Source organism: Notamacropus eugenii, chromosome 1, assembly GCF_028372415.1.
Source record: "Notamacropus eugenii isolate mMacEug1 chromosome 1, mMacEug1.pri_v2, whole genome shotgun sequence".
NCBI classification, from domain to species: domain Eukaryota; kingdom Metazoa; phylum Chordata; class Mammalia; order Diprotodontia; family Macropodidae; genus Notamacropus; species Notamacropus eugenii.
In genome coordinates this window covers 727,213,937-727,229,417 of record NC_092872.1, presented here as the reverse complement: position 1 = coordinate 727,229,417, position 15,481 = coordinate 727,213,937, and the positions used below count along the sequence as shown (strand labels likewise).

The 15,481-nt window shown below is 44.0% G+C and overlaps 2 protein-coding genes across 5 annotated transcripts in view; one reads left to right on the top strand and one right to left on the bottom strand.

Moving 5' to 3' along the window:
• The first annotated feature begins 3,888 nt into the window (after nucleotides 1-3,888).
• On the top strand, nucleotides 3,889-12,598 carry TGOLN2 (trans-golgi network protein 2). Of its 3 annotated transcripts, none has more exons than XM_072637536.1 (5): nucleotides 3,889-4,028; nucleotides 4,675-4,780; nucleotides 5,087-6,414; nucleotides 7,830-7,913; nucleotides 8,910-12,598. In XM_072637536.1, exons 2-5 carry the CDS (start codon nucleotides 4,729-4,731, stop codon nucleotides 8,913-8,915), a joined length of 1,470 nt encoding a protein of 489 aa, XP_072493637.1. In that variant the 5' UTR covers nucleotides 3,889-4,028; nucleotides 4,675-4,728; the 3' UTR covers nucleotides 8,916-12,598. The 3 variants fall into 3 exon arrangements, with proteins under 3 accessions (XP_072493637.1, XP_072493628.1, XP_072493620.1); XM_072637527.1 differs by having other exon boundaries at nucleotides 3,889-4,385; XM_072637519.1 differs by having other exon boundaries at nucleotides 3,904-4,780.
• The window catches only part of LOC140522243 (all-trans-retinol 13,14-reductase-like), a 41,747-nt gene continuing 38,428 nt past the window's right edge, over nucleotides 12,163-15,481 (bottom strand). For both annotated transcript variants that reach the window (XM_072637461.1, XM_072637471.1), the window contains one exon: nucleotides 12,163-15,473. In XM_072637461.1, coding sequence (XP_072493562.1) covers nucleotides 15,328-15,473 — 146 coding nt within the window. In that variant the 3' untranslated portion in view covers nucleotides 12,163-15,327. The remainder of the gene's footprint in view (nucleotides 15,474-15,481) is intronic.

Sequence of the window (15,481 nt, the reverse complement as noted above, 5' to 3'; positions counted from 1 at the left end):
GCCTGCAACACTAAAGGTCTACAGAGCCTGTGCGCTGACCTCATTTTTGCATGCCTGTGAAACCTGGACAGTAAACCAGTACCATGCCAGAAAATTGAATCACTTGCATTTGAATTGTCTTAGGAAGATTCTGAAGGTCACCTGGCAGGATAAGAGATCAGATATTAAGGTCCTTTTTCTGAGTTGAACTGCCAAGCATTCAAACTCTACAGCAGAGAGGACAACTCTAATGGGCTAGCCACATTGTTGGAATGCCAAACATATATTTGCCTAAAAGACTGTTTTACAGAGAATTCACACCTCACATGGAAGTCAGAAAGAGAGATGCAAGAACATCCTCAAGGTCTCTCTGAAGAATTTTGGAATCAGTTTTGAGACATGGAAGACACTGACCTAAGACTGCCCAACATGGCATTGCCCATGTCAAAGATGGTACCATTCTCTGTGAGCAAAGCAGAATCTACAGTAGCTCAAAACAAACATGAGATGCACAAATTTAGGGACATCTCCATCCCAAATATTCATATGGACTATTTGTGCCACACCTGTGGTAGAGCCTTCTGAGCTTGTATTGGTCTGTTCAGCCACAGTCAGACATACTGTACCTTGATCCCAACAGAGTGATGCCATTTTGGTGCTCTTTGAGAATGAAGGACAGCAATCTTGCATGTACATCATTATTCACATGTTGTTTTCCTGCATTTGGATTTGTGTTGTCTGAGGGCGAGGATTATTTTTCCCTTTCTTTATATCCACAAGTGCCTGGCATATAGTAAGTGCTTAATAAATGCTTGGTAGCTGACTGATTAACTGACTAGAATATGTAATTTCCATCAATGTTCATCAAAAGGCCTTCTATATGAGGCCCTTTCTGATGTCGTTGCTTCCCCCTCCTACCTCCAGTTTCCTCCTGCTTCATTTTTGTGAGACATCCTGGCAGAATTGAGATAGAGCTGGCCTGAAGCTAGGAAGCTTGGGTTCAAGACCCAGCTTTGAAATACACTGGCTGTGTGACTCTGGGCATGTCATTTAACCTCTAAGTTAACCTCTCTGGGTGGCTCTTGAAGATTATACATTGCAGAGAAGATGCCAATCTTCTTTATCAGAGGAAATTCCTCACCTGGGCATCCTCTGTGAAATCATGGGTCCTGGCCCCATCCCCTACTTAGTGTGTGTGTGTGTGTGTGTGTGTGTGTGTGTGTGTGTGTTTGTGTGTGTGTGTGCGCGCGCATTCACATCTGAGTGCAGCCAAATGCTTGGCACATCTTACTAAATGCCTGTTGATTGGCTGTTTGAGTATATTATTTTTACTGTTTCTACTTAGGCAGATGGATGGCACAGTGGAAAGGGTGCTGAGCATGGAGTCAAGAAGATCTGAGTTCAAGTCAGACCTCAGGAACTAACTAGTGGGACTCTGGGCAAGTCATAGGACCTCTATCAGCCTGTCTCCTTATCTGCAAAATAGAGGTAATAGTGCCTACTTCCTGAGGTTGTTGGGAGAATCAAATGAGATATTTGTAAAGCTCTTGGCACATAGTAAGCATTCTACAAATACTAGGCATTAGTGTGATGACATTTCATTCTGACTATTTCATGCATCTTTCCATATTTCTCTATGTTCTTCGAATCCATCATCCCTTACCTGTTTGTGATAATCCCTGACATTCACAGAGATAGTTTGTGTAGCTCCTTCCCAGTCACTGGATGAGTGCTTTATTTCCAGTTCTAGCTTTCCAGTCTGTGACCTCTGGAATAGGTGCTGAGCTTGGGTTCAGTGGGTGAAACTGGAATTCTAACGGTGAAAGGAGCATGACATGGAAACAGATAAGTATATGCATGGTAATTTGAGGAGGAACAGGAGGTTGGAGAGAATGCTGATGATAAGAGGGATTCAGGAAAACATTTATTGGAGGTGGCCCCTGAGCTGGGCCTGAAAAGAAGCTAAGAGTTTTCTGGGAAGGAAGAGTTACTTCCTAGGCTTGAGGAACAGCCCTACGCAAACTCAGGGAGAGATACAATGGAATGTGGGCTAGAGGAACTCCAGACTGGTCAATTGGACTGGATGGTCTAGCACAGTGGTCTCAAAGTTTTTAGTCACAGGACCCTATTAGCTTCTTCAAAATTAGAAAGGACCCACTCAAAGAGTTTTTGTTTTTGTGAGTTATATCTAGTGATATTTACCACATTGTAAATTAAAACATCATAACATTATTATGAAAATAGTTTTGACCACACATCACCATCCACCAAAGGACCTTGGGGATTTCCAGAGACAGCCTTGGGGATTCAATCACACTTTGAGAACCACTGGTCTAACATGTTAACAGGAATAAAAATAAATAAATCAAGAAGGATAATCCAGAACCATACTGTGAAGAGCTATAAATGTTAAGCTGAAGTTATTTTATTCTAAAGAAATTTAATGGAATTTAGTCAACTAATTAAATTAAATTTAAAATTGTCAGCTCCTTGAGATGAGGGATTGATCTTTGCTTTTTTGTATCCCCAGTGCTTAGTATAATGCCTGGAGCATACTAGGCACTTCATAAGTGTTTACCGACTGACTGACTAAAGCCAACAAGGAGTCATTGGACTTTCTTGTGCTGGGGGAAGCAGGGTGAACAGGTTAGAGCTCTCCCCAGTCCTTGTGGTAGTTTTGATAACTATTGATAACTTTTTGATAACTATTCTTGCTAAGGAGGTGCTAAGCTCTGTTGTCTTCTTGGCACAGATGGCATCGAAGTACCAAATATGGTGCCCTGAGGCAAAGCCTTTGTAAATCTGGCCTAATTTCAACTCTAGCTGTTAGACACGAACTTGACACACAAAAAAGGTATCAAGAAAGATTTATTTAAAATGGAGTTCAGAGTAGGGAAGGCCTACATTCCTTCCCTGAAGAAATGGGTAGCTTCCAGCATGACCATGAAAGAACTACAACCAGGTCAGGATGAGACAGGACCCTTATAGAATTCTGAATTTTGGATTTCCCTCGATACTGTCCCCTGGCCATGTGACTTCAGGTTCTCCTCTCTGATAGGCCCTTCCTCACACAGCTCCTTGGGCTTGCACATTAGTTTCTGACCTCTAACCTGTCCATGCTAGGTCACAACCCCTATCACCTAGGAATGTGGACAACAGAACTTTCTTACTTCCCACATGGTGAACACTCTGATTCTCACCCTTCTAGGAACAGGTCTTCTTGGTAGCTGAGTGTACTTGCAAATCAGATATTGGCTTCCTATCCTCGTCTTGGATCCAGATGGCTTAAGCCACCAAGGAGGAACTGACAAGGGCTAGAAAGGGGAATAGGATGGATGAAGTTCTGAAATCCCCCTAAGACTCCTCCGAGTACAGGGGCAGGTCACCTAGAATGAATTCCCATACTCAAGCATTCTTGAGGTCAAGATAAAGATTTATTATGCTTTTCAGTGGGCAAGAGTTCTTAGGGAATCTGTGGTTTGAATGTGGTTAGTTTATATAGGATATTGTATAGTAAAACATGTGCCAAATATGCTAACTAGGTTATTCACTGTGGGATTCAGGAGTTTTTAGTGGTTAGTAGTTACGAACATGCACTTTTGGTATCTAGTATGCAGGTATTTTTACCCAGAGTTCATCTGAAAAAAGCCCAAGCAGGGGGCTACATGGAGGTGGTGTTTTATTCCTGAAAGATCACTAAGAAAACTAACAGTCAGGACTAACTAAGGAATACCAGCCTACTCTCATCAGTGTCTTGTTAGACAAGATAAATGTATGGGAATATATGTATGTCTAAGTCTAGGATACATATAATTGGTCAGTGAGTAGTAAATGTCATTATGACCCAGTACACAGCTGGTTCAAACTAATAAGTTATATAGGTGCAGCTGGCTGTTGTATCAGGAAGAGAGAGTCTGCACCAGGGTTGAAGCAAAGTTAGAGAAGAGTGTTGGAGAGAGGCTGAGGAGGTGAAATGTGGGAGAAAGGATGCAGAAGTGAAATTGATGAGAGAGGATGGAGAAGTGAAGTCTAGGAGAGAGGCTACAGAGGTGAAATTGATGAGAGAGGATGCAGAAGTGAAATTGACTAGAGAGGATGCAGAGGTGAAATAAATGAGAGAGAGGATGCAGAGGTGAAATTGATGAGAGGCTTTGGAGGTGAAATCGACAGGCCTTGGCCACAACTTGGCTATGGGGCGTGAGAGAGGGAAGTGTGCAGGAGGTCTCCTGAGGTGGGGCCTGAGGCTGGGAGATTGGGAGTGCCTTCCACAGTGAAGGGAAAGGGAAAAAGGATGAGGGTTTAGGGAGGGGAAATAATGAGTTCCGGTTTGGACAGAGTGGGCATAAGCTATCTACTGGACATCCAGTTCAGAGGCGCAGAGCAGGAAGCCCCCTCTATCAAAGCAGGTTGGTACCTCCCTGCCACGTAGAGCCCTAGAGAGTGGTCCAGAGATCACTGGTTGGGGAAGTGACTTTAGCCACTACTGATGAGAGACGGAATTCAAAGCCCGCCGTCCAGGACTGGCTTAAACTAGCTAGCCCCTAGAAAGGGCTTACTGAATCTAAAATGTGTCATGGGGCGTGGTACGGGGAGGCCACACCCCTAGTTACGCCCTTGGGAGGCGGGGCAGGAGAGTTCGCGCGCTCAGGACGCAAGGCGGGAGCGCCCAGGCGTGACGTCAAGATCCTGCCTCAGGGCCGCTGATCTCGCGAGAGTGTGCGTGGGCGGAAGCGCAGTGGCTGCCGCAGGATGCGGTTCCTGCTCTGGTTCGCGGTCCTGTGGACTATTTCTATCGCGACCGGTAAGTACCCCACCGCACCCTACCCGAATCCTGGCCCAGCCCGGCGCTGCTCCCGCTCGGCCCCTAGGGCCCGGCCCCGAGCGGAACTGCGGCCTCCTCAACCGCCTCTTCCCGCTCCAGGCCCTGGGCCTGGCTTGAGGCCGGACCGCGCCCTCCGGGCTCCTCCCTCCCTCCGTCCTGGCCTTCCGCCCAGGCTCGGCCCTCCCCGCTGACCTTACTGCCCCGTTCCCAGGCAGCCTGCCCCCCCCCCCCCACACACACACACACACCTGTCATGACTCCCACCTCTCGTTTTTCCCTCTTCAGGAGCTGGCGACAGCGTCAAAGAGGATGCAAGGGATGGAGGAGGAGGGTCCAGCATCCTCAGGGACCCCAAGAATGAGGGGAGCACACAGAACGCCGCTGACCATAATGATCAGGCCCCTGACGCTGCCATGCAGGGGTCTTCCAACCCCTCACTTGGCACTGGAGATAAGTCTGAGAATGCCAAAGAAGATAAGTCGGTCATCCCAGAAAAGGACAAGCAGACCAGCCCAGAAGGGGCTGAGAAGGTCAACGAAGGAGAAGCCAGTCAGGGGACTGACACAGGAGAGGACAAGCTGCCCAAGCAGTCACAGGCCAAACAGTCCACCCAAGGAAAAGCCAGGCAGGAGACTGACACAGGAGAGGACAAGCTGACTGACCCGTCACAGGCCAAACAGTCCACCCAAGGAAAAGCTAGGCAGGAGACTGACACAGGAGAGGACAAGCTGACTGACCAGTCACAGGCCAAACAGTCCACTCAAGGAAAAGCCAGGCAGGAGACTGACACAGAAGAGGACAAGCTGACTGACCAGTCACAGGCCAAACAGTCCACTCAAGGAAAAGCCAGGCAGGAGACTGACACAGAAGAGGACAAGCTGACTGACCAGTCACAGGCCAAACAGTCCACTCAAGGAAAAGCCAGGCAGGAGACTGACACAGAAGAGGACAAGCTGACTGACCAGTCACAGGCCAAACAGTCCACTCAAGGAAAAGCCAGGCAGGAGACTGACACAGGAGAGGACAAGCTGACTGACCAGTCACAGGCCAAACAGTCCACTCAAGGAAAAGCCAGGCAGGAGACTGACACAGGAGAGGACAAGCTGACTGACCAGTCACAGGCCAAACAGTCCACCCAAGGAAAAGCCAGGCAGGAGACTGACACAGGAGAGGACAAGCTGACTGACCAGTCACAGGCCAAACAGTCCACCCAAGGAAAAGCCAGTCAGGAAACTGACACAGGAGAGGACAAGCTGACCAACCTGCCACAGGCAAAACAGCCCACCCAAGGAGAAGCCAATAAGGGGACTGACACAGGAAAGGGCAAATATGAAGCTAGCACAGGAGAGAACAAACATGAGACAGACATAGAAGAAGATAAGCATGAATTAAACCCTGATTCTGATAAAGAGTTTCTTGAATTTAGTCCTAGTGAAACTTTTAAAGAAGAGTCATCGAAAACAGACACCATTGTGAATCCTCCAGCAGGTGGTATTGAACATGGCAACTCTTATATGAAGGAAAATTCAGAGAGCAGCCACTTTTTTGCATATTTGGTCACAGCGGCCATCCTGGTAGCTGTCCTGTACATCGCCTATCACAACAAGCGGAAGGTAAGTTCAAAGTTTCATTAGGAAGGAGATTTTGTATTATGTAGGTGCCTGTCAGCAACTTGAGATTTTAGGTCCACATTGCGGCCTCTGAATCTTCTTTTGATCTGACTTGTAGATATCCAGATGGACCTCTCTCTATTGAGCCAGTGTCAAATCTTATTATGAACCTTTAAAATTTCTGTTGCTTCCATTCTAAAATAAGAAAGATTAAGCAACCAGCTTGCAAAAATGGAATTTTTTAAAAAATCTGTTAAAATGTAAGTGCTGTAGTGATAATAACATTTGTATTGTTAATATTTGTATTTCCAACTTTATAGGATTGAGATGTTTTTATTAATGGGGCTTCCCTCAGTCAGGCCCCAAAGTATTAAGAAAAATTTTAGCTAATGATTTGACTACATGATGTCGTCAGCGTGTAAAGTAATTGCAAACTTTATAGGGTGATTATTCCTGTGCCTGTGTAGAGTTAGATTTACAAGCGAATCCCTTATTTGTGTTTGGTATCTTGCTTATAGTGAACGGGGAAGGGAGCTGGCAGATAGAACCTGTGAATTGATTGGTGTGGGGAAACTCCTTCCACTAATGAAGATGGTCTACCCATCCATAATTGATAGGCATTGTTTCCTGGGGGCACTGAGACCCTTTGGGGATCCATGGATAGATTTTAGGGAGTCTATAAACTTGAATGAAAAAAATGACATTTTTATTTTCACCAACATCTAACTGAAATTGAGCATTTCAGATATGGATATGGGCAACCAATTAGTGTTCTGGGAATGGAGTCTCTAGGCTTCACAAGACAGCCAAATGGATCCACGACACAATGTTAAATATACTTTTATTAAGTGGTATAGATGTCTGATGTGATCTAATTAAAAGTAATTGGTAACTAAGATGAAATTAAGCTTATCTTCAAAATATTTGATTTTAAAAACATGAAGCAAAATGTGAATATAATATTGCAAGAACCTGAACCTTTTGATCAGGACATGTTGTTGTCACTTTTCAGTAGTATCCAACTCTTTGTGTCCCCATTTGGAGTTTTGTTTGGCTAAGGTACTGCAGTAGTTTGCCATTTCCTTCTCCAGCTCATTTTATGGATGAAGAAACTGTGCCAAATCAGGTTAAGTGACTTGCCCAGGGTTACACAGCTAGTCTATTTGAGGCCAGATTTGAATTCAGGAAGATGAGTCTTCTTGACTATAGGCCTGGCACTGTATGACCTAGCTGCCCAAAAGTATGTAAAGCCAACCATGAAAACTCTGCTGCTTTATGACTGGACGTGAAAATTATGCTCCATTATATAGAATTTTAAGTACAAAATCTCTGGAGTGACTGCCTCTAATTTCAAACTTGAAAAATTTCCTACTACAAAATATTTTTTAAATCATTTAGTCTATCTTTCTTTCTTGCAGATCATTGCTTTTGCCCTGGAAGGAAAGAGAGCCAAAGTCACCAGGAGGCCAAAGGCCAGTGACTACCAACGCTTGGACCAAAAGGTAAGAAATTTCAGAATGTCTGAGAGGGTTGCCACTGCTTCAGGCCAGGAGTCAGCCCCACAGTTGTGCAGCATCTATAAGGTTAGTAAGAAGAACATGAAGTAGCTAGATACAGCCCTTTAAGGTTTGCCAAGCATTTTGCAAGTATTATCTCATTTGATCCTTACAACAACTCTGGGAGGTATGTGCTAGTATTATTCCCATTTTACAGATGAGGAAATTAAGGCTGGCATAAACTGTCCAGAGTCATAAAGCTAGTAGTTGACTTCAGGGCTGATTTAAACTCAAGTCTCTATGACTTCATGCCCATCTCTATGACTTCATGCCCATCTCTCTACCCATTGTGCCACCTAGCTGTCTCTAAGAACAAAATAGCATGGGTTTTGTGATTTTCTAAGCCAAATATGCAGGACAATAGTGAGCATTCAATTAGCAGGTGTTGACTTAACTCTTGTATTCTTGGAACATGTCTGATTTCTGTAAGGGGGAGAAGTATCCCCATCTTCTTAGAGAGGTGAGAACAGAGCAAGTTTCAGTTGGGCCAGAGGCTAATGAACCTGATCAAACTCTGAGAAGAGCACCAGTCTTTAGCCTTCTCCTTGTCCTTAGCACTAAGAAGGAATGAGGTAAGACTTGCCTTTGGGGTGATCCCCCTTTGCTGCCATTTGCTATCTGCAGAGAGAGCCAGGCTTGGTCCATCTGCTTTAATTGAGCTTGGGACATTTCAGAAATGTCCCTGGGCATGGCTGCCTTCTCAGGTTGATTGGCCCTCTGGGCACAATCCAAACCCTAGAGATTGCTATTTAAGACTAACTTTGAAGGTCTGTTTTATTCTGCTACTCATTTAACCGTATTTATATGTCTTCTTTTCTCATTTAAATTTGCAAAGCCATTTTTGTGTTTTGTACAGTTTTTCAAAATTGCAGAGAGCTAGAAACAAAGTAGGGGATGAAAGATTCTTGGAAATGAACTGCATTGTTTTTGTTGTTGTTTTAGATCTGATTTCACCCTGAGAAATATGTCCACCCTGCTGCTTTGTGTCTGACGTACAAGAACCCTGAAGAATGGTGCCTGACCTGGGCAGTGTCTGTCTCCCTGCGAGTCTGGGCCAGTGAAGCAGGGGATGGTTTCTTCTTTGCACCTGCACTTTGATAAAATCAGACTCTTTCTGTTTGCTGGTTGTTAGGCTGTTTTCTTCCATTCTTTCCTCCTCTGCGGGTGAGTGAACAAGAGCGAGAGCTCACTGGGCTGGGAGGCAAGGAAAATCCTAGCTCAGAATGTGCTGCTGTTTGTACCTGTTCCCCTGGGGCTTTGTGGTAAAAAAACGTTTGCCTTCACAGGAAGCATTGCACTCTTTGACTGTTTTCTCTCTGCCAGCTTACGAGCAGATCTAGGTTAGGGTGCTTCTCAAGCCCTACTCACTTAAGAGATGGTAATGACCAAACTGGGAGAGACTGGCTCTTCTCCACTTGTAGATTCCTAGCCATCAATGGTAAAGTATTCGTTCTTTCTAATGTTTGCAAATTGCTTCAGTGAGGGAACGTACAACAGTGAGGGAAACAAGTTCCCTTCACTTGCACTGAATATACATTTGGCTCAAGTTTCTGGGAGTGAGATATTTCACAGTTCTAAGATGATCACTTATAAATGTCCACATTTTCATCCATAGGCACAGTAGAAATTTGCACATGAGAACCACGTCATTTTCATCAAATGGTTTTTGAGAAGCAGATTTTCCACCAAATCAGTTTGCATTTGTCACTGATGTTACTTTCTCTTAGAGCTTTCTCAAGAACTTTCTGTCCAGTTGAATTCTGTCTCTCTGCAGGGTCTGTGGAGACTGTGAATCTTTGGTGGTCCTGTAGGTAGAGTGGCCCTGCTTGTCTCCTGTGTCTGATGTGAAAGGCACACATTGGGTGGTGGGAATTAGCAGGAGGCAAGGCGGTGATATCTTAGGTGTGGTTTCCCTGCCAGAAACTTTGTTTCAAGTGAGTCAGTCACAGGATAATTGCTTCTGTTGGTTTGTTCCAAGGAATCTGAATGGACTTGGGTAAAGGAAAAGCCCAAGCAGAACAGCTCACCTCGGGGAGACCTAGAGACTCAGGCTGCACACAGAGAGAGGGAAGCCAGCAGAAGGCTCAGTTCAGATTGCTGCATGATGTTCATTTCATTTGATGCCCTGCTGCCCTCTTTGAACAGCTCAAGGGCCTCTCCCTTGCATGTTTTCATCTGTTCTCATCTCTCCTTCAACCAGTCAGTATCTTTGTGTCATCCCTCACTGTAGTGGAAGGAAGAAATGGTATTTTATTCTAGAGCTAACTCACCGTGCCCTCTATCTTATTTTTTCTGTCTTTTCCCAGGCTTTTCTTCATTTAGCTATCCTTCTCTCCATTTTTTCTTTGGTATTTTTTAATTTCTGCCCCACTTGCTTAGTTTTTCCCAAACATCCAGCATGTCTCTCTTTGTCTGTCCCTGTTCCTTCTGGTGACCATCCTCTCATTATCCTTGTCACTGCCCAGCTTCTCACGTAAGCAAAATTTGAAATTCTTTCCTTCCTTCCTTGGTTCTGTGATGTTACATTCTTTGCCTCCCTCTCCAACTTCTCCTCTTTGATCCCCCTGCTTGTCTTCATCCTGCCCTCTTAACACTTCATCATCTACTCTTTACTCAGGGAACCCATTCACTGTGTGACTTGATATCTTTAACCCCATCCTCCCTCATGAGGCCAAGTCTGGTGTCTAGAGCTACTGGCTGAATGTTTCTGCATGAATGTTTTGCTCTCTGTCACTTGGAACTCAGCAAGGCTAAACCCAGATTCTTCTCCATCTTTCAGACTATTTCCTCACTCCTGACTTAACCTGTTTCTTAGGGTCACTTTTGTTCTCCCTTTTACACAGGCCCCATTACTCCTCAGGCAGAATCATGCTGACTCTTTATTTTACATGTTTCTCCCCTCTGTCTTAGTTTTCTTTCCACTGCCATTAGCTTCATCCAGAGCTCCTCATCTCACGCCTGAATTAGTGTAGTAGCCTCCCAGCTGATCTCCTTTCTCCCAGTCTCTTTGCCCCCTTTCCTTCACATCTTGCACAGGTGGCAGCTCTGTTTTCCTAAAACCCTCCTCTCACCACATTCTTCTGCTCAAAAATCTCCCATCGCCTCAAAATAAATCGAGGTTTTCTTGCATGGTGTTCAAGACACAGAACAACCAATTATCAAGTTAGCTATCCAACCTTAACTCTTCTGTGTTGCCAAAGTCTGAGCAACCTCACCAACCTGTGAATTACCTACTTACCCTTGAGTGTGCCAGTCCCCCCATCCTCACCGCTAGAATGTGACCAGTTGCTTCAGAGCACCCTTGGATCTTTCAACTTGCAGCCCATGTGTATCCTTCTTTTCCCTGAATTCCCCTAGCACTTAACTAACTTGATCTTGCATCAGGAATTTAATCATTTATTTCAATATTCAAACATTTTGATTGGGTGTGGTCTTGTCTTCTCTTCTCACTCGGTAAATGCTGGTGTTCCTCTAGCCAAAATTTCCATTTGGCAAGTGGCCACCTAAATTGTGGGATTAGACGAGGCTCTCAGCTATTTAAAGGTTTCTGGCTTTGCCTAAATGAGAATAGAAGGCCCAGGAGTTTTATGGCATTGAGGAATTTTAACCTTGTAGGGAAAGTATTATGTTGCATTGTCAGACTGATGTTTCTAATAAAAATTGGAAATTCTAATTTCTCAGTTCTTCGAGTGAAGGAAAGAGCTGGGTTTTTACCCTGAAATAGAGCAAAGCGCTTAAGATTGTTTCATTCCCTAAACTCTCTCAAGGAGGACTGTTGCGCAAGATGGTTGTTTGGGAAATTTGGGACCATTTTCCCCAGAAATTTTTCTCATGTACTTTTTTAGGATGTCAGAATCTGGTCTGAAATTTAGGAATGAAGACTAAATTTCAGGAATAACTTTCCAAAACAGCTGAGTAACACTCCCACCCCCTAAATAGCTAAGCATTTCTGGTTTTTTTCTATAGTGAAATTTTTTTTGTTAATTTTTTAAAGGAATTTTGTTAAGATTCTTTGATCCTCCTTAAAATCTCATGTTATTTAACTGTGGATTATTTTTTTTTCTCTGCCTCACTTCAGTTTGTTTTTTTAACCTTAACCTGTGTTTTTCAAAGTCATTTTGAAGCTGAATCAAAGCTAGAATCCTTTGAAACAGTTGAGAACCTGGGAAGGATCTGGATAGTGCATCAGGCGCAGTTGCTGGGTAGGACATGTTGACAGAGGCTTTGAGTTTTGGTACTGACAAGACTTTTGCCTATAAACCCATTTGGGTTTAGTTGTAGTATTCAGTGCCCTGATCCATTCTGCCTAAGGTCTTTGCATATGAGGCGTGAATTTGCCAAATGACTTTATCTTGAGGTTTATCTGCACTTGTGGTTAGAATTCATGAGCTAGAATTTTTTGTTTCTGACTGCATTGAGACCCAACTTCCTTTAAAGGACTCTCACTTGTTGATATGTGTGTTCCTGTGATTTCCAAGTCTGCCTTGCAAAATGGAGTCATTAACTCTTCACATTATTGTCCTTTGGGTTGTCCAGCCCATTTCATTTTTGGTGGATTGATGTGTAGTGTTCCAAATTTTCACTTTTTACCAAATTAAATCTAATAAATCACCTGATTTGTTAAAAAGTTATTTGGTGTTTGCTGATTTCTCTCCACTTGGCCAGTGCCGTCCCTCCCTCGAGGCAGTTTTGGATTGCAGCTCTGAAAGCCAAGCAGTTCTAGAATGTAAAACTCAGACCATACACACCACAAGGCCCTTTGCATAGGATTGTCACTTCAGAGTTGTTTCCCATATAAACTGTTCATTTTGGGGCCAAAAAAGGGTAAAAAAATAGATAGAAACTATGCTATCTCAACAGTCAGTTTAGTTTAAAAACAGATGAAGAGGACTAAGAAGCCAGTCTCGTGTGTCAGTCAGTCCAGCTCTCCTGCATAGTAAAAGGGATTTGTAGAAATCAGAGAGTCTAAAAGTATAATTGGACCACAACTAGAGCCTTTAACAGTATTAAGAGTCCAGTGGGACTGAATATGTATGTTATTTATTAGTTTAGGAGTACCTGAGATTTTTGCTCCCCCAATTAATATTTTAAAATCCTTCATGAATAATATATATCCGATGAGCATTCTTTGTATACAGATACAGAAATGGTTTTATAGAATTACTGAATTTGAGAGTTGGAAGGAATCTCACTGCTATTTAGTCCAGTGCTACTAATATTCCAAAAGGAAGCCACACTGCACTGTAACTCAGGAAGTGGCCCAGCCCTGCCTGAAGACCTCTCGAGGCAACGCATTACGGACGACTCTCATTGCTGGGTTCTTCCTGACATCAGGTCGAAGTTGCCACTTGGCAACTTGTATCCGTCGTTCTGGTTCTGCTCTTTAGGGCCAGACGGAACAAACTAATCCTCTTCCACATCCCAACCCTCCAGATACCTGAACAAGTCTTTGTGTCTTCTCTTAACTTTTGCTTTTCCAATCCTTCAACACATCCTCCCGTATGACAGACTCAAAGGCCCTTCAACATCCTAGTTTTCCTCTGGACACTTAGCAGTGGTGTCCTTTCTAAGCAACAAGTGTCTCATTAGAAAGGAAATACCAACTTTGTGAAATTTTTATTTCTACTTTAAAAATACAGGATAATAGGATGCCATAGCTCAGCGAGGTTATTATCCCTGAAAAGGAAACATGCTGAATCTGTGCATTCACCAAACCCCAAAAGCTTTTGGAAAAGTAGTTAGAGATGTGGTTTTAGCTAAACCTCTGATTAGCTGTTGTTGATGAACCTAGGGGTCTCCACTCCTAGTGACAGGGGAAGTTCAGGGGATGGAGAACATACAGGTGTGTTAGAGGTTTTCTGGGAATTTTCTATGATGTTGCTGTGAGCCTCCCCCCTCCCCAGGGCTCTCCAGAAATGCTAATTGTAAGAGTTGCAGGAATGAGTTGGAAAACTGAACAACTCCAGTGGAGCTGCCTGTCAGTTTTAGAGGAGCTATAGAGGACCTATAGGGGAGTCTAGTTCTTCCTAAAAGTTGATTTGGCCTAGGCCTTCTTCTAAAGTGTCTATACTGATATCTCCGGATTAAATCTTCTCATTCATCCTGTCCCCATGTTCCAGAAAGATAGAAGCATTGGGATGTGAGAATTCAGTTAAACAGACATTGAAGTACCTCCTCTGTGCAGACAGTAATTCAGGACTTAAGCCCTTTCCTCAGACAACTGTGAGGAAGGCCAAGATAAAACATGGTAGTAATTCTCCTGGAGCTCATAATTTAGGAAAGAGATATAGCATGTAAAATATAAGAAAAGCAGGGTTTATGCCCTTAAGATAAAATCTCATTAACTTAATTATTCAGAAGGGGACCTCTAGGCTTTGATAGAAGGACCCTACAAAAGAACTAGTAACAGAATTTGTACTTGGAGTCATGAGAAAGCTAGGCCTTCGGGATCCAGTTAAGAGGCAGACAGTTCCTGCCCTACTTTACATTTTTTTTAACTTCTCTATATGGCACAGAGACTATATCTGTGATTTCATTGGTCTAGAGAACTACTCTGATGCTTATAGTCTCAGAGGGTTGTCTTGAGCCCTGGATAGTCCAGCAACTTGTCAGCATTTGTCAGTGGCAAGGCTTGAACACACGCTTTCCTGGCCACCCAACCAGCTCCCTCCACATGCCATCTCATCCATTGGATTGGGTTCCATTTTTTGCTTTTCTTTGTACCGCCAGTGCGTGGCCCATAATAGGCATATGGCCAATGCTTGTTGGCATGACTGCATCCTACTGCGTCTCACAAAGAGATGTGGTGATATATTAGGGGCTGGAAGGGACCTTAGAATATAATCTGTCCCCTGCATTTTACAGCTGAGGAAACTCAGGCCTAGAGATAGGGAGTGACTTGGGCAGAGGCACAGAGGCACTGGGGAGCAGAACCAGAATTAGGTCCAGACTCTGTATCATGTACCATGAGATACCCAAGTCAAGAACACTTTTGGAGATGACAAAGAGGTGATGTTTGGCTTATGTTTAATATAAGTAAATTACTAGTCCAGAATAGAAGCCTCAGGATAAACACGATCACATTTTAGATACTGCTATGAAATGTCATCCCCTGGCCCACCTGGAAGTAGCCGGGGATCTGACTTTAATCAACCATGATCTAAAATTAAAAATACTTTGGATTTTGCCTGGGATATCAAAGTGACAGCTCTGTGTTGTAACTATGGCTTTCATTAAGGAACAAGGTGAAGTGTTGCACTACATTAGAGGTTAATTGGCAGGTGTGTCCTACATTCTGCTCAGCTCTCAGGCCCACTCAGGACCCAGGACTCCTTGCCGTAGAGGATCCACTTGGACTGTGCTAATTTATCTTCTTGGGGAGGACAGCAGAAACCCGAGACTGCAGCCGCAGGAGGTCTAGGTGCACATTCCTCTGCAGGATGGTGCTGCTGCACAACAGAGCCCCATGTAGGGCCCCGAACAAACCACAGGTGAACACATCCTGCCCTGAAAGG

Bases quoted from the DNA above. Each gene is read 5' to 3' on its own strand.
- TGOLN2 (XM_072637536.1), top strand. From the start codon at position 4,729: ATGCGGTTCCTGCTCTGGTTCGCGGTCCTGTGGACTATTTCTATCGCG. The intron at 4,781-5,086 runs GTAAGTACCCCA...TTCCCTCTTCAG, and splicing joins GACTATTTCTATCGCGACCG to GAGCTGGCGACAGCGTCAAA. The intron at 6,415-7,829 runs GTAAGTTCAAAG...TCTTTCTTGCAG, and splicing joins CCTATCACAACAAGCGGAAG to ATCATTGCTTTTGCCCTGGA.